Below are 18,947 nucleotides of genomic sequence, written 5' to 3'. Positions count from 1 at the left end.
GGCGTTCGGCTCGCACCAGTATCATCATTTCGGCCACATGTGTCTGCGGTAGTCTCGTACCCCCCGGAAAAAAAAATCCAAAACTCGTGTACCCTGTGATGTACATCGTTTACGTAATCCCCCTGGCAAACGCGATCCCCCGGTAATTCCCAAAAAACATCCAGTGATCTCCCCACCGAGCCAACTCTTTTTAATCGAAGTAATCGACCAGTGGAAGCCCCCTCGACTAGTGCCTCAACGAACGAACAAAAAAAAAAACGTGCCTCGTGTATCTGCAAAACGAAACGTTTGCCGATTTACCACATAGTGAACGCTGCCACCAAAGTCCCACAAGTGATACTGAACAAAGTCGTCAAAGGGGTGAGTCAATAAAACAATCGTAAAAACTGAAAGAAAAAAATATCAAAACGCCGAGTCAGCACGTTGTCCTAAGCCTCGTGCCCCTCTCAGACCCCCTCGAAGGCAAAAAATCATTGCAATTATCCATCGACACCTGGAAAATCATCGGCAAATCAGAATCAGCCCCTCATCAACAATAATTGTCCCTCGATATCGACAATTATCCAATTATTTAACCCCACAATAAGAGAGGGGGCAGATATTTATTTGCGGTGTGCGCACGCGGTCTGTTGTATCCCTCTTCCTCCAGGAGCCATTGCTCCCAGTACCAGGCAATCACCACGAGGAGTCGCATCCGGCGACCCAGGGAGGTCGTCACTTACTCTTTATTTTTCATTTTTTTCTGTTAAAGTGACAATAACTAATTAACATCCCCCATCCCCCGAAATTCCGGACTAACTGACTCGTCGGCCACCCAGTGACGGAAAAATTCCCCGGGTGAGAACCCCCTGGAGCCTCACCAGGATCATGCGGTTCAGACGATTGGACTCGCCGCAATAAATCGAAAAAAAAAGTGTTGTGAAATGATTAAAATACTCTCGGAATAACTCTGATGATCGTCGTGGAGGGCTCGGGGCCCACGTGTCGGTGCTCGTGAGTTGTTCGAACATTGGGCCAGTTCGTGATTAGATTGAACTGAGACGCAAAAAGGAGAGTGGAAAGTCAGGCGGAAAATCCCCATAAGCCGCCGTGTTTAACCCAACTTATTTGTCTGCAACCTCGTGTTACTTCATTTTCTCCCGAAAAAGTGGCAATATGGCGGCTAAAGTGGCGAGCAATCAGGGAGGTAGCGATGGTCACGAGGGCCCTGGTGTGTCCTACGCTAGCGTGTTGAATCCAAAAAGTGCGAGTGACTCTCAGCAGCGGACAATTAAGGACAATAACAAGGAGAATATTGGACAGGTGAGCGTAGCACCGCCAATAAATCGTGAGAAAAGGGAAACTGGACGGGTCAAGTATCCGAAAAATTCCCGTCGTTACAGCGCGTTCACATCCAAAACTGAGAGACGATCGAGCGTTAGTTCACCAAAGGGCAGCCCTGGCGATGCTGATGGCCCTGATGAGCTCAGAGAGAGAGGATCCAGGGGCGACGGTGAGCAGGAGAGGCTCAATGGAGATGTGGGAAGTGACGGAGAATTTCAGACTGTTGCACCCAAGTCGGCGAGGAGGAAGGAGAAGTTACAGGAGAAGAGCCGTGAACACAGATCCCACAGGGAACGCCACCGGCATCATGATAGGCATCACAATACACGTGGCAAGAGCGACGGCAGCAGGGACAGGGCCACACACAGAGATCGACACACTGGGGAGCAATCATTGTCCAAGGAGCCGAGGGATGAGGAGGAGGGTGAGGATGCACCTCCCGTTAAGTATGTCGAGGCACCCCTGCCCGTCGTCAATCCCTGGAATAAGAGTGCGAAAGCTGGGGTTAATAATCCTGCTGCCAGTGCTGGACTTGTTGAGAGAGTCAGTGAGAAGGAGAAACGTGTCCTACAGCCGCAACAGCAGCAGGGGAAGGCACTTGGTGAGTTCAGGATCATAATTTTTTTTTTGTTGTAGATGTTTGTTTGTTTGTTTTTTGTTTGTTTGTTTGATTGAATGGGGTTGTTTTGTCGGAGATATTATTTTGTGGTATTTTTTGTTTTTTCATTTGTTTATTTGTTGATTATTTATTATTTATTCCTGCGGGACGTACAGATCAGGGGTGTTAACACCTGGTTGTAAAATTTCTCGGGGTTTTACCCGGGCGTTGATTCGGAAATCATTTGAAAAAAATTATGAATAATAGAAATATTTTAAATAGTAAACTCTAAAAATTATTGAGAGTTAATTTTGGAGTTTTAACATCACTGGCGCTGATGACAAAAATTGCAAAATTATTTTAATGATTTTTTAATTATTTTATTTAGACGTTTCATTTGATGATGAGGAATTCTCGTTTGGTGTTTTCGAGGAATATGAAGCGAGGTCGATTGATAAATTTATTTCTGAACTATCAAAATTTAAGGAATACGCAACGATGTCCCACTCGCCCCACCCTCATGAAATCACGAAATAAACGGGAAACCACGTGGCGCCAAATTTATGATAATTCATATACGTGGAACGTGATTATACACTAGTGGCTCCTCTCAACTTGATGAAATATTACTTTCCTTTACTGAGATAAGAAGCGATTACAGTCGATCTCACCATCACGTGAATTCGAATACAGCAGCAATTCCTTCACGAATAACAGGGTAAAAATTACTCTACACTGGTTTCGTTTTTTTTTCGATAAGATAAATTCAATATGCAAACAAACTGGGTTCAGTGAAACGTGATAAGTCTATTTCTCAGGCTAGATTTCGCCGACGATAGAAGCACCGACAGTGGCCGGGTTAATGCCAGTGTCCCGGTTCCCGATATTCAGTGCCATTTTTTCAACGGATGAAGCCATTTTAATTTGCAACAAGTATTTTTTTTAATTATTGAAATTGAGCCTCGTTTAAGTCACATTTTTCACTGAGTTATTAGCTTTGAATATTTGTAAGTTATTTATAAATATTTTTTTACCACTAGATCGGTTGCAGGGTTACATCAATCAAGTAAATAAATAAAGTAATTGTAAATATATGGGAGTTGAATGAAAATCTATTGCTGTCAGGGGATTTATGTTAAAAATCATCTGTCGTTAGCTGGAATACTAAAATAAAACTAAACGCAATGTGGACTCTACTCTGATGAGTCGAGAATTTATTGAAAAACCATAAAATTTTCGTTTTTCACAAACAAATATTCAAATGAACGTAATAAACGAGATTTGCGGGAAGGAAGATGAGGGAGGAGACCGTTTATCATTGATGCGATGAAAATAGAAAACGACGGGTCGTCGCAACGTTCACTAAAATCAGCGGGCGAATGCACAAAGTGATCTTTTAATTTTTATCGCACGTCGTGAAATTTAATCACAATTTGGCGGAAAAATTAGTTGGAAAAAATTGTTTCTAGTTAAAATCACTAACGAAATGACAATAGACCATAACATAAAGATCGATGACACTGATATTTTTAACACAGAAAAATAATCAATCGTTAATTTCGGTGGTTCCCAGGGTATCATAAAAATCGTCTGATCTCTTGCAATTAGAAAACACAATTAATTATATTAATTATGTGATTTATGAGTTCAGTTATCTTTGAACGAATCACGTTATTTTTTATTTAGGCTGCACATCCGCAATGCGGAACACGCTTGGAGTTGCAGCAGTCGAATTCATCTCATTTGGCACGTGGCATCTCTCGAGAAGGAGAAGTACCTGGGACGCCGGCAGCTGGCCCTTACCGTTAGATATTTTCGATACAGCGAAGCTGGGCTGTAACATTAAAAAGAGTAAGGGATAGCCTGTTGTTGTTGGGCGTCCCGAGGTCACCGGGGCCAGCTGCCACTACTTACCTCCACTCACGTACCTTTTCGCTTTTACAAAACCACCTCCTAGATTCAGTCTTCGTCCACTACGAATTTATTTCTTCACCGCGATACCTCGGTCCCAACACTGCAAATATCTAGTTTATTTTGTTGGAGACTAGTAATCGGTGCATTGTAAAATTCAAGTCAATATTCAATCAGGAATTAGTTAATGTTATTTAATGAGTTCGATTTTTGGGGGAAATTTTGTGTGAATAATTCTGGTTTTCTCCCAGGGATTTTTTTCATCAGTGCAACAAATGAATTAAAAAATTGTTAACTCAGTTTACGTACGAGTGATTTCGTAAAAAAAAAGTTAATCGAAATTTTTAGTTAAAGTTCTCGTTTTTTTTCGAAGATTTATGTTATTTAATTCAGGTGAATAATTTATTTTTCGTTCTGTGGTCCCGATTTATCAATTTCCCTTCTCATTTGTTGATTGATTTATTTATTACTCGTTGCAAAAATGTTGAAAATCGTTCTTTCACCAAAACAAACTCCAAAATTAATTATTCCCCTATTTTCTTGAACTCTCAAGACGTTCAATAGCTGTGGGAATGTTTTTTTTCGCTCGATTAACATTAAAAAAAGACGGGAGGATTTACACGGGACGAGAGTAATCAGCGTAGCACTCTTGGCAGTGCATTCAGAGTAAAGGTTAAAATAAAATTGTCGTCATCTGGTCGAGAAGCGAGAGGCGTGTTCGGCTTCACGCTGAAATAACATTGTAAATACGCGCTACAAGGCCCTAGTATTTCACCCGATCGAAGTGTTACTAATCTCCGCGTTAATTCTCATTAATTTTAATCCACCCCCCACCTCGAGTAACTGGTTTCTACGTGATAGGTGTGCGACGACAGGTGCGTTGAAAGGAAAAATAAGGGACCTGGGGAATGAAAGTGGATCGAGGGAAGGACTTAGTTCGTTTGATCAAAATCAATATGTTGGAACATCGAAGTGGACAGTATTGTGTTCCACCATCGCGACTGAAACACTCGCCGATTCACTGAATCGCCTGTTGTGTCAATTACGTAATGTTGGTTCAGTCCCACGCGAGGAACAGCACGAAAACGTTTCGATAGCGGAGGAAACAGGTCAATTTCTCGACGATTTTAATTTTCCTTGAATATTTCGAAAAAAAAATCAGCTTAAAATTGCACTTATTCTTTCATTTTTCAAGTATTTTATTCCTTTCCTATCGAGCGAATTTTTATTTTTCTATTGATTGATATTTAATAAATTAAAAATAGTTCAATTGTCCGGAAATTAGTGATTTTCTCTGCAGACAAATATTTTTCATTTAATTATTACTGATTTTCGTATCGCAAGTCCCAATAATTTGTGAGAACCAAAATTACGTTTTTCTGGTGGTTTTACAAAATTTGGAGAGCTTGAAAAAAATTTTCTCTATCAATTTTCCTTTTTTTCGTAAATTTTTTCGTTTCGAAACAAAATGTGTAAATTTTCCCTGATGACAAGGTTTATGACTACACAACTTGAATTGATTGCAAGTTCGGTTAAATTACTTGGCTCCAATCTGTATCGTAAACTTCCAAAGAATATTAATTACTCCATAACTGTAACTGACAGCTGTAAAATTGCATTATTCGAAGGCCGAATATTGTTATCGAGTAGACTGTAAGTGATATTGCAAACGTCAGATGATGTATCGAAGGTTTAAAATCATCACGAAGTTGAATCGAAAGTCACCCGAACCCTCGCGGCTTTCGATCTTAATCCCTTTGATTATCAGCATGACCCCCTGCCGAGTTCTCTCCCTCCCTCCATGTTTCCACCAAAGTTTGTCCAAAATACTCTCTTCGTGAGGAAAAAATATGCTCTCGATGTGTTTGATGTTTGAAGGTCGACGATTAAGTTTTAGACAGCTTTAAAAACGTTTCGAGCGATGGCAGGAATAGTTCAAAGCTTGTCTTGGGGTCTGGTGTTTTTTTTTCTGATAACGGAGAAGTAATGGAAGCAGGTATTATTGATGATTGCGTATTCCTGTTGTCTGGTCAATTGATATTCATCACGAGCGATGGGGGAATTTTTTTTTCAATCGATTTATCTGATTTTATCGTGATTTTGCGAATTTTCTGGTCAATAACTGATGTTTTTTTCATATTTTCCAGAAAACGGTGCCGCCACTGCTGTTCAACCGACGGTTGTGAAGGCAACAAAAGACAGGAGAAAATATAATCAAAAGGTAAGGATAATTCGAGGAACTTGACTCATATTTTTCATTCCTAATTATTGATTATTAACAGATAATTCAAGGTGGTATTATCGGGAATTTTAGCGGTGAAGATTTAGGCACAGAATTTTAAATAAATTGAAAAAAGGTTTTTATTTTGGATGAGCGTTGAAAATAGGGAAAAATTTTTCTTCTATAATTTTTACACAATAGTCTCTCGTTTGACTAGATTGTTTCGCCACGACACACCACTTCAGGCACGTAGAAACATAAATTATTTATTACCCAGGTTTAACCGTGTTATTTTTTCAAGTCAAACTCAGCCAGATTGTTTCTGCTCACATTAACATTCCTCCTGAATTTATTTTACATTTAAATTTATAAAACTACGCTTACCCTCACATTCTCTCCCCTGAGAATAATCAGTTCACAATTGTTTTATTAATTTTCTGAAGTAATTATTCAGAAAAAGATTGCATAATAATTTTACAAAATTCACTCACCTAAAAATTTCCGGAAAACGAATGGTGATTGTGGATTCCATGGATTATTCAGTAAATTTATCTGATTATTTCTTTACTCACATGTCATCTGGACTTATAAACAATTATTAATAATTATTAATTATTAATTAGTTATAGAGTCGTGACATTTATTTCTTATTTTTCAGGCGAGTGACTTCACGGATATTGGAGACTGGCCGTCTCTGGGAGCTCAAGGCGAGGTACCTTTCCCTTTATTTCACCTTTCTCTCGCACTCGTGTCATCCTGATTATCATAAATTTTCCGCTGTCGGCTTATTACGATCGTATGATGCAAAAACTAGAGCCAGTAGTGTTACGTTGTCACCCTGCAGGTGTTAAATTTTCGCAAAATCAAATGCTAAATATTTTGTCGATGTATCGTCCGTATGAACTCCATAAATTGAATGGACATTTGTGTTGTCATCGAAGTATCTTGGGCCTAATGAAGATTTTCCAAAATTATGTTTGGGGGTGGACGATGAAAAATAATTGATAAATTTTGTTCTAGAGCAAAACGCCTATCCCAACGGCTAAACAAAACGGTGTTGAGGAGCCTAGTAACTCTAAGGACGGCAGCGCCAGCAGCGTGGAGAGCAAAGGGAAGGAGAATAAAGAGCTGAATCACTGTCCAGATGACAGTGATGAGCACACCGATGCAAATGACAAAAAAAAGAAGAGTAAGTATCAATGTTTTGATAATCTTTGGATTTTTGTTGGCATGAATTTTTTAAAATTAATTTATTGATTAATTTATCAACATGATGACGTCTAAAGCGAGAATCTTTCTGAAAAACAGTGACGAAAGATGAACCTAGATCTGAAATACCTGAAACTTTATAGCTGACAACTTGAGTTTGTGGAAACATTATTAATGGGAAATTCTAGGAGACTAATTAAAGATTTACTTCGTTGGATTCCACTTGATAGTAATTAAAAAAAAAAAACAGCGATATTCCCGTATTTTTGCAAAAATTTGCATGAGATCATGAGAGAAAAATTTGCGTTATCAACATTAATAACTTTAGTAATTTAATCTGCAATTAAATTCAACTCCACAATTCAAAAAATTAACTCTCCATTCACTCGTTTTCAAGTTTGTCAGTCCCCTCCCTTCCAAAGTTTAATTCACTAATGTCCACAGAGTTCAATGAGTGTTGTTTTAACCCTTGAATTATTAATATTTTTTGTAGTTAATAAACAAAAATGGGTGCCATTGGAAATTGACATTGCGAAAAGCAGGGGGAAACGTGACCGTTCCCCCAAGCATCAAAACCACAGAGAACGAACTATTGAGAGTGAGTATTTGGTTTTTACTAAAAAAAAATCTTAAACAATTACAACTTATTAATTTTATTACTTTATCAACATGATGACATTTAAAGCGAGAATCTTTCCGAAAAATAGTGACGAGAGATGAAGAGAGACCTGAAATATCTGAGATTTTATAATTGACAACTTGAGTTTTGTGGAAATATTATTAATGGCATGTTTTTGCTTCACTCCAGGTGAAGAGGGTTGGAGAGAACGAGAACACGAGAGGCCTAGCTATGGCTTCAAGAGTGGACGGGGTGGGAGGAGTTATAGGGGCAGAGGGGGCGGTAGGGGTCGCGGTCCATCGAGAGGTGGAGGATACAGGCAGAGACATGATGTTGATTATTCTGGAGAATGTGCAGGAGATTTTTCACAGGTATTATTAATCATAATTTTATTATCCTGCATTATCAAGTAGATAATTTACATAATTAAATGGCATCTAGATTTTTTTGGTTGTTTTTTTACGAAATTATTTCATTGAAATGTTTCCAAACAAGGAAACAATTGACAATTATTTAAAAAATTAGGCAATTGCTGTTCTAAATTCTCAAGTCAACGAAAATAACAAAATTTAGTTTTTCATTTGCCCACTTGTTTTGCAAGGTACCATAAATAAATACACGATAAATAATGATGTTTTTTAAGTGAGAATCTTTCTGACACTTCATGAAAAATGAAAAAAATAACTCTGATGGTTCATAAAACGACAAGAAGAAGTGCAATTTGTCTAGAAACCAGTGGTGATGATTTTTTTATTTTACTATTTTCAGATGAAACCGTTCAATAATACCGATGCATCGTATATGATGCCCTACATGGGAACATTTTTCTTCAATCCGACAAGCTATCTTAATCTCGATACAACGACACTGAAAGAGTACATAAGAAAGCAGATTGAGTACTACTTCAGTGAAGAAAATCTGCTGAGGGACTTTTTCATGCGTCGTAAGATGGATGCCGAGGGTTTTCTGCCTATCACATTGATAGCCTCTTTTCACCGTGTTCAAGCACTGACGACAGAAGTTGCATTAGTTATTGAATCGATTCTGGAGTCTGACAAATTGGAAATGGTCAACTGTTTCAAAGTGAGTAAATTAATTTATTCTGTTCTAATGATGTCCAAGTATTTAGAATATATTTTAGATAATGAAATTTTTAACCGGAAAAATTAATAACTAAGAGCCACTTAAGTTAGAATAAACGTTCCATGGGTTTAACAATTATAACAGAATATTTTTGCTCTTTAATTCCAGGTCCGAACAACACTAGATCCGATGAAATGGCCGATACCAGTTGACACATCGAATCCCCAATATTCCGAAACTGATGCTTCTCAAGGCTCCCATCCCCGTCCGGATATTTTAGCATCAGCAAAGCCCCCATTTTCTCCAGCTGCAACACCCCTAACCGCAATCCCAACCCCACCACTACCTCGTATCCTCCAGTCCGTCAAAATCCCGTCCAGATTAAGTGAATGTGAAAGTGTATCCTCGTCCATAGGTGAGACCCTTAATCCCGATGTACCGGAATTTATTCCCATTAATGTCGTGACAAATACTGATCCCTCGGTTGGTAATGCCACCAAGGATCTCGAGTCTTCGAATAATAATGTTATAAAAACATCTGAATCGTCGCACAATCACAGTGGGAGTCAGTCCCAAGAGGTGGTTGGAGAAAGGGAGAATGAGCCAAAGGAAGTGAACGCTATTTCCTCAGCTGCATCTTCAGTAACGTCTGTGAATCCGCGGATTCAGGTGAATGGAGAGCTTGACGCGCCTGCCAATGATGTTTGGAAGGAGGTCAAGAGGAGAGTCAAACAGCCCTCCAAGGGCAAATCTGAAGCCAATTCCAAGAGCGATCAGAATAAGGGGGAGGAACGAGAGGAACTGGATTTTCAGTTTGATGAGGAACTCGATACTCCCCCACCCACTGGACGACATAACGCTTTTTCGGAATGGTGAGTTGATTGTTTTTTGTAATGAAGTGGTAAAAGGCCATCGCCTAATTTTTTTTAAGCCTTAAGGACGCGTTTAAAAAAATTCGTTGTGAATTTTTGGGATTTAGAGTAGCGTCCAAAGGTTTCGGGCGTTTTGAAGTTTAGGTGAATTCATTTTTTTTTTATTAATAAATGATGAAATGGACTGTGTTCTTTTTTTAGTGCAAATAGGCCTTTACCATGGATTCAAAAAATGAAGTGTAAATAGTTGAGGTGGAGAAGAACCTTAATTGGTTGTATATTATTCAAAAACTTCCAGAGTAATTCCAAATCTGCGTCATAAATTTTTTTGTAATTAAGTGAAGTGAAATCACCAATTTTTTTTTTGGTGCAGATAGACCTTTGGGAAAGAGAAAAATATTGGTTGTTAATTTTCGAGGTCACGCATAAAATTATTGGATTGTATATTGTTGAAAAAAATATGAACATTTTAATTCCAGTGAGTTTTTTTTAAATGACGAAAAATCGGATCATCCGCCGTTTTTAAAACAGATAGGCCTTTAGAAACGATTTTAAGAAATGAATTCTGCGTTGTTCAAATGAAGGATGAAATTAATCAATTGTGTACTATTAAAAAATACTAGGTGGTAGTTCAATAGAAATTTCAAAGTTTTGGTCTTTGAAAATGAATAATTATAAGTAAATTAGCATTTAATAAGTCGTAAGTTAATACGTCGTGAATTTCAGATGAATTGTCACGAAAATTGATAAAAAATAGACAAATTTTGTTCTTAAAATGTAAATTGCCTCTCGAATTTTTAATTTGATTCGATAAATTACAATAAATAAAGTCTACACAATAGTTCGAAATCAATAATATTCCCACCAAAAAATTGAATCGGAAAATGCCCATACAAAATATAATGAAATGAAAAATGAAATTTATTTTAAAAGTGAGTACTTATATTGAAAATCGAATATTTTCTATAATTTTCATGATAATCAGCCCCCTCACATGATGATTCCAATCACCATTGTCTTCTTTTCCCGGCTGAACAATTCATGCTGCGAACTTAGAATCTGAATAAAAATAATTCCCCCTTTGGCTTAAAAAAAATTTTCGAAGTGCCCCTTAAAAATGGCTTTAAACGCTGTATCAAGGTCGGAGGACGATGATGACTATGAGCTGTCAGACGGTGACATAAACAAGCTCCTGATCGTCACCCAGATAGCCCCAAGCTCACAAGTGGTTACCACATCGCGAATTCCAAAGCACGAGGGTCACGATCGTACAGGTGACTGGACAACACGAGTGAAAATGACCCAGGATTTGGAACAAGCGATTAATGATGGCCTCTACTACTACGAGGAGGATCTCTGGACGGAGGATGGCCAGCGATACGGTTTGTAGTATTTTATATAGAACTAAAATTATTAAAATTTCGGGAAATATAAATTATTCAATCAATTAACTCATTATTTAGTGTGAAATACAAGAGAAATGATTAAAAATAAATAATTAAAATGGAGCGGTCAGTGAATAAATCTTTAAACTTTTATTAATTAATTTCTGTAATTGTTAATTAAACTCTCGAAATTCAAATCTTCTCACAGGCTCGTCCTCGTCGATCGCAAGCTACAAGACCGTAAACGTCATCAGTCAAGCGGCATTTGAAAAAATGGCACCGAAAGCTCCCAAACGAGCAAATCCCGAAGTGCCACCACCTCCACCATCCTCAGAGGACATGGAGATCTCATCCCTTCCCATTCAATCCACAATGACCGACAAACGTGATCGCAAGGGCGAGAAGAGACTGAACGAGAGACAGCGGGGTGCTTGCAGAAGAAGGGGTGGTGCTGTTCCCAGATTCTTCGCCGTTGTTAAGGATGAGCCAGCAGTTGATCCTAGGACACCCCGCAAACGAAAAACTCGACACAGTAACAATCCCCCGGTGGAACATCACGTGGGATGGATTATGGATGTCAGAGAGCATAGACCAAGGACTTACTCCACTGGGAGTAGTGCTGGCACCAGCCCCAATGAGGGATATCTTGCCAGCAGCTATGGCAGCCAACCGTCTTCTCTACCGACCTTCCAACATCCAAGTCATGCTTTGCTGAAGGAGAATGGATTCACCCAGCAAGGATATCACAAGTATCACTCGAGATGTTTGAAAGGTAAGTGGGGAAGGTTTTGAGGATATTCTAGTGTTTTTACGATTTTTCAAAATTCATTGGTTTCTATATCTAGTCATAACATTCATTCTTCAAAGCTGTTCTAATTTATTTTAATTTACCCTCTGATAAAATTAATTTATAGCAAGTTCATTATTTTATTTCGTAATCGTTCATTGAACTGAAGCATAATTTACTAATTAAATATCACGTGATGATTCCATCAATATTGTCTTCTTTTCCCGACTGAAGAAAGTTCTGTTGAGAAACTCAGATCTGAAGTTTCAAAATACCAAAAAAATCCTCCCCTTAGCTCATCAGCAGAAATATAATCATGTGATTGATTTCAGAACGAAAGAGATTGGGCATTGGCCAATCCCAGGAGATGAACACATTGTTCCGCTTCTGGTCTTTCTTCCTGAGGGAGAATTTCAATCGCACCATGTACGAGGAATTCAGAACCATAGCCAAGGAGGATGCTGTCGAGGGCTATCGGTACGGCCTTGAGTGCCTCTTCCGTTACTACAGTTATGGTCTTGAAAGAAAATTCCGACCACAGTTGTACAAAGACTTCCAGTACGAGACAGTTGTGGATTATGAGAATGGTGAGTCCAATTTTTTGCGATTTATTGTAGTTGTAAAGTGCTAAATTATTAATTAATTAATTGTTCAAAATAATTTTTATCTCACATATTTGTAGCTGTTCAATATCAGTATTTCGTAAATTTATTGAATAAATTGTACTTCCAATGTCAACAATTATTTGATTAAATCATTGAATATTTTTTGCACAAACATTTTATAGAACACATTGAATAATCCTGTGTGTCAAATGAATTGTGCTAGAATAAAACCGTGGATTCGCTGACGCCATTAGGTCTCACGACCACTCTATGGGGTTTGAAAGTAGACCACAGGACATTGCAATATTTCAATTATACTATTACTTTTTTAAAAGACGATGCAATTCTGAAATTCTAATTTTTCTTCCAGGTCAATTATATGGATTAGAAAAATTCTGGGCGTTCCTGAAATACTACAAACATGCGGATAAGCTACACGTGGAACCACAACTTGAAGAATATCTCTCGAAATTCAAAAATATTGAAGACTTCAGAGTTGTTGAGGTATTTCTCTTCTTTAATTCCATAAATAAGATTCACTTTGTACTTTCCCTAATTTCCCCGAATTTCCCCTAATTGAAAGTTCCCTAAATAAAATGAATTCATTCTCTTTCAGCCCCAAATAAACGAGATGCTCCAGGGTTTCGGTGGTGCTCTGCATCCCCTGTCGAATAAACGCCGGAATCGCAGTGTCTCGGAAAGCGGTGGTGAAGCCTCTCCATCAACGAGTAGAGTTCGTCGCCTCTCCGGTGGTTCATCGACCGTGACTCTCCCGACATCTGGAGCACCCCCAACCAACAACCTCCAAAAGCAGACATCGGCCTCAGTGAATCTAGCTCAATACCGCAATCGCACAGGCTCTTTCGGCTCCGGTCGATTGGGCCATTCAAATCCAAAACGTCGCAATGACTCAGCTTCGTCCAGTAATCGTGATCTCAATAAACAATTGCCCAGAAGTAGGCACAATTCAGGTTCGTTCACGAAGCCCCAGGAGATGCCTAAATCGACGACCAGCAAAGATGGCCAAAAATGAAAGGAGGGGAGAGTCTCGTGGTCCCTGGCTGCGTCAAAATCACCTCAAATGAATCCATAAATATATATCCCATATATATTTTTAACTGAAATAACTTTGTGCTTGGTGTCAGCATAAGAAGTCAGCGATGCTGAATGAGTGAGTTAATGCCTGAATCACAGCTGAACTAAACTCATTATCATGGTTCAATCGAGCACAAAATTTTTCTTACAACTAGAGCAGGTGGACTTGTTTTTTTTACTCAAGACGCCCAACGTTAAGCACAGGCAGAAGACGTATTTTTACAGTTTTAGATGGAAATTTTTGGAGAGAATGGAACATTGACGCTCATCGTAACGAGAGAAGGCTGAAAAATTCTCCCACTCATTTGATTATTTCGTTACAATTATCGGAGATATCGTTTATTATTTTTTTTGATGTCTTCCATGTCATGCCATAACTGCATAATTATCCGCACTTTCGTCGCGAATGAAACTGCCAAAATGATTCAATCATGTGTTTACTTTATCAAAATATCGGAGTCGATGATCTCTACCCGTGGAAATTATCGCGTTATTAATGGGAAAATAGCAGCTGTAGGTGACCGATTGGCTGATGGAAAAACCTCGATTCCGGGATTTAAAAGTGTGATTATATCGAAAAATATCGTAATTGCGCAATAATTAGAGCTGAGACAAAATAACTGGTGAACTGCTAAATTTCCGCTTCCGGACTATTTCAGTGAAATGAAAACCGCAATTTACGTAATTATTGTGATGAATCTGCCAATGACAGCCCAGAGATTCGTCTCTGAAATTTTCCAGAATGAAAAAAAAAACATCAGTGATTAATGCCTCGGAGCAATGGTTTTTTTTTAAATTACAATTTGCACGTGAGAATAGCGAGGATTTGGCGTCTGTTGCCTCGTGAAGACCTCACACGAATCATTGTAGAAAATAATCGCATTACGATTGAGTAATAAATCGAGTAACCAATATATTGGAGCTACCATATGAATAGTTTTGTACATTACAAGTTAATTATAATAATTGTGGGAGGCGTATTATATATGAAAAACAAAAATAACTACGAAATAAGTGATATTAATTAACAATTTGTTGGCTTTTTAAATTAATGGATGAATATATGCAATTATAGGTAGCTCGAAGAGAAATCACAGCGTGTCCGTTGATTTAGACTGTTATATATATTTTTTTTCTTCTCTCATCGCCTTCATCGAATAGACAACGAGACACGTCGCAGGCTGGTCCGCTCCGTATTGTTTTTTTTTTCTTTTCTTTGTTTATCGAGTGAATTTCAATGAATTGATGCACCAAATTGAAGTAATTTATCCGATCAATTTTTTATTCTTTTTTATTCGAATTTAGAGGGAAATTTCCTTGTCGACAATTACGATTAGTGAATCATCAGGTGATTATTCAATTGTCGTTATTTTTTTCGTAGAGGACATTCGTCCGAATGCCCTATTGGCGAATTAAAACAGAATCATGATTGAGCGGACGGAAGTACATTTTTAATTACTGCGCGCCGTGGATTAATTTCTGTGTTCATTACTAACGTTCTCCTGAAATGTTGAACATGATTTTTTGGTCGGGGGAGTAACGCGAGTTTGAAAGTTTTCGGGTGTTGGGGGATTTTATGGGGAGGAAAGGGAAGAATAGCTTCAACAGAAAATTTTCCATTTGTTCCAAACAGGAGAAACAATTTCAGAAATGAAAAAATATTGTTGGCTATTTAAACAATTGCGTTCAATTAATAATTTGCATTTGATGCTTTCCTATTCGTTAGAACATTTTGAAAGAAAAACAATCAGTTTTTGTGATTCTATTCTTCGTTTTTGGGCGCATGAGTGATCTCCAAAAAATGAGAACTAAATATGTAATTTTTTTTCTTGTAAAATCTCAAGAGTCTCTCACCACGATGTTCGACCAATCGACCTGAATTGTGCTTTCCCCGCGTAGTATATTACCTCACGAAAATACTTGACTTTTTTACATTCAAATTTTTAGATTGTTTTTCGGAATTGATAGAGACAATTTTTCTTCAATATTTTTATTCAAAAAAATACATAAAAATTGTGATTTATTGATAGTTCGAAAGCCTTCAACTTCCTCTTTCAATTCAGAATAAAAAATTGAAAATATGAGATTTGACTCCACCGCCACATGCCACCAACAAAAAAAATTTTTAAAATCGCTGTTTTGTAATTTTTTGCGTGGAATAAACGAATGATAAAACCAGGATTCCCTGCACCTGAAGCTCAAGTGCTACGGTCTCCCCTCGAGGCATCGCCGAGGGTCGACGTACCCTGCAAATTTCTGGAGAATTTTAACATCTCCAAGGAATACCGTCGACATTCGGTTATCCCTCGTTAAAAAATCGCTCTCGTATCAATGAGAAGGTGGAGTGTTTTCCCACCACCATAGGCTGTGTCCCTTCATCATCAACCAAAATTCAGTCAGAATAATCATCGCAGTTTTCAGTAATTCCCTGGGTTTGCCTGGTTCAACAATGAAAATCACATTACATGTACGATTATTACGAGAAACGAATATGATTTATTGAAATTGTTTATTTAGATATAGATATTGGTATAGCCTAGAATTAAGTTTAACTCCTAAGTTTTTTTTTTCTTCTCTTTGTGGGAGTTTAACTGACTCCGGTGTAATTATTTTATTATTATTTTGATTATAATGCGTATGATTACAATTAAGCACAACGATGATTATTATTTCATCGATTAACTGGAGGCGAATGGCTAAATGTCCTTTTACAAATCACCAGACGATGTTTTTTCGTGACGAATATCGATTGCTTCAGTAATAATTTTTCTTTCTCCTGTGGAGTTTCATTGGACACAGTTGCATTAGAAAAAAAAATCCCTTGCAAATGGAAACATGTAAAAAATATAAATACAATATGGATATATCATTACTTATACCATTGTTACTTATACTTTGTACGATTCTATCATATCCTGGATTTATTTTTTAAATTTAAGTCTTCATCTCGCGTTCATGTAAATGGGTGGGGTTTTAAATCGTTGAATACAACAACGACCCAAAAATGTATAGAAAAAATAATAATTACATAGATATTTAGTGTAAATCGTTTGACTTTGATTCAAGTATGAAATCCCACACAGAAATCATTGGAAAATAGTTGAGTATTTTTGGTTCTTATTCTGTTGTGAAGTGGTGAAAGGATGTTGATAACTTGGGAACAGACAGAGTGAAATTGTTTTATTTTTTGTTTTTTTCACGGTTTAATGTCGGGCTTTAAAACGAGTTGTGGCTCATTAAAATCGCATCGCTTGGTCGGGAGATATTGCCGATTGAAGGTGGTGCTTTTCAAGTAACTCACTTTAGTCCGATTTACATCACAATTCGTTTTTTTATAAATACATCTGAATCTAGGAGGTATGGCACATTTTTAAACAATACCTTTTTTGTAGCCCTCAATTCACTCTACAGAAAAGGTCATAACGAAAATTTCGTTACCTTCCTTACATTCCGAGATATGCTCGAAAAACTAGGGTGAAGTTACTACAGAATTTTTTTTATGAACCGAGACAAAGCTGCGAAAAATCCTGAAAAAATTGTAATTCATCTGGATTTAGGTACACTCTCAATCTAAGTCCCTTCATCAACTTTCTCACTCCACCAACGAATCAAAATAAACTTGCGCAAATTGTAAAAAATGTAAAACGTAAATATGATCATTATCTAGAATGACTACATTCGTGTTGTGTTTGGTGATAATTAATCGAGTGAATTTCCCTTCCTATCGACTTATCGAATAAAAATTGAGTCACGAAATAATAAAATGAGACGAATGGACTCAATTTGTCGAATAAATTGCGACGAACGTTCTTTTAAAAATAAAAAATGCGGACGAGGTTGACTCTTCCCATTCCATCAATTCGCACTCGGCAGCGACTGTCGTCTCATAAATCACTCGGTTTTCGTGAATGATTCGTTCAAATGAACCCGTATCGATTGCACTCGAGATTTAATTCTTAGCGAACACAATGAACTCACATCGACCCATTTGTAGAGGGTGAAAAGCTAGATAAATAAAGACTCTGATCGACGTTGGTAGGAACAACTCACGATTGCACCTCGAGGGAATTAAAAGCTCAATGGTTTCTTCACTATACAGTGCCTCTCATTGAAGTAAGATCAGCCTTCATTATCCATTTTCACTCCCACACTGAGAGAATAACGAATAATTTGAGAATTAATGAATCTAAAAAAAAACAAGCTAAATTAAAAATTACTAAAAAAATAGTTTTGAAAACGCACATTAAGCCAACGAAAAATTGAATTCGTAAAAAAAATAAAAAGTTGAATCTGCTTTAATAATAAATGTCTGTCGACTTTTTTTTAGAAAATTTGTAAAATTCAGCATTCGTTTTTCTCTCATTTCATCAATCATTTGCTCATCGTTCACAAGTTTAAGATACACCTCGGGATGATCGTACGTTTGTCAGCTGTGTAAATATTGAAAAATAATACATTATTATGGGTTTATACCTTCAGAGTGGAAATACGCAATAAATAAAAAATCGGAGGTATTGTACTGAGGGAATGGGTGAATGAACAGAAGGGAAGTTTCTGAATTCTACCCCTAGAAAGAAAAATCTTTTGCCAACAATCCTTACTAACCACGAGAAACTATATTTGACATTAGTCTATCAAATTTACTGATAGAAAGAAAATACATTTGGCAAAAGATTTTTTCTTTTCTCACTCTAAGATGAAATTTGGTTTTACATTCGGGGAAAATTTGATTTGAAATTTCAGAACTAGTCGCAGTGAGGAATTTTATTACAGAAGTTTCCATAATTGTTACTGAAAAATTTACACCCGCGACTGCCCTAATATTCCGCGATTCCATCCAATTTCCGGTTGAATGACTCGATAATTGAATCACTCGCAATTCAGAAATGTTCCTCTTCCTCGACTGTAACGTTCCGTGAGTCTTACCTCCACTAAAAATATTATCAAAACCGATGAAACCGGTCTCATATGCATAATTCAACGTAATGTAAGCGTTTTGTGAAAACACCAACAAAAAAAAATGCAAAAAAAAACAAATAAAATGTCAAAAAAAGTACAAAAACACCATTACGATAAACAAAAAAGAATTGAATTTATTTATCTTTGATTCCTCTCCAAATTCCCCTCCCCCTTTTATTTACTACCGCGAAACTCCTCGTTTTCCCCATAAATTTCACGGCGAGGGGGGTGGGGGGTTTGTAGTCAAATAAATACTGCCGATGGGAAAATTATCGGCTGG

General features: G+C 37.4%; 1 protein-coding gene across 6 annotated transcripts; it reads left to right on the top strand.

Moving 5' to 3' along the window:
• Positions 1-2: 2 nt before the first annotated feature.
• Larp (La related protein) lies at positions 3-18,775 on the top strand. 6 transcript variants are annotated; one of them, XM_064136586.1, is made up of 14 exons: positions 4-360; positions 752-1,924; positions 5,980-6,053; positions 6,712-6,765; positions 7,074-7,242; positions 7,756-7,860; positions 8,071-8,252; positions 8,650-8,964; positions 9,133-9,836; positions 10,977-11,218; positions 11,430-11,993; positions 12,341-12,595; positions 12,984-13,117; positions 13,230-18,775. In XM_064136586.1, exons 2-14 carry the CDS (start codon positions 1,156-1,158, stop codon positions 13,644-13,646), a joined length of 3,984 nt encoding a protein of 1,327 aa, XP_063992656.1. In that variant the 5' UTR covers positions 4-360; positions 752-1,155; the 3' UTR covers positions 13,647-18,775. The 6 variants fall into 6 exon arrangements, with proteins under 6 accessions (XP_063992657.1, XP_063992656.1, XP_063992655.1 ...); XM_064136585.1 differs by having other exon boundaries at positions 4-1,924; XM_064136588.1 differs by lacking the exons at positions 4-360; positions 752-1,924 and adding an exon at positions 4,088-4,225.
• Positions 18,776-18,947: the final 172 nt, after the last annotated feature.

The sequence above is a fragment of the Diachasmimorpha longicaudata genome, chromosome 17 (assembly GCF_034640455.1).
Source record: "Diachasmimorpha longicaudata isolate KC_UGA_2023 chromosome 17, iyDiaLong2, whole genome shotgun sequence".
In the NCBI taxonomy this organism is placed as follows: Eukaryota; Metazoa; Arthropoda; class Insecta; order Hymenoptera; family Braconidae; genus Diachasmimorpha; species Diachasmimorpha longicaudata.
This window is presented reverse-complemented; position numbering and strand designations above follow the sequence as displayed.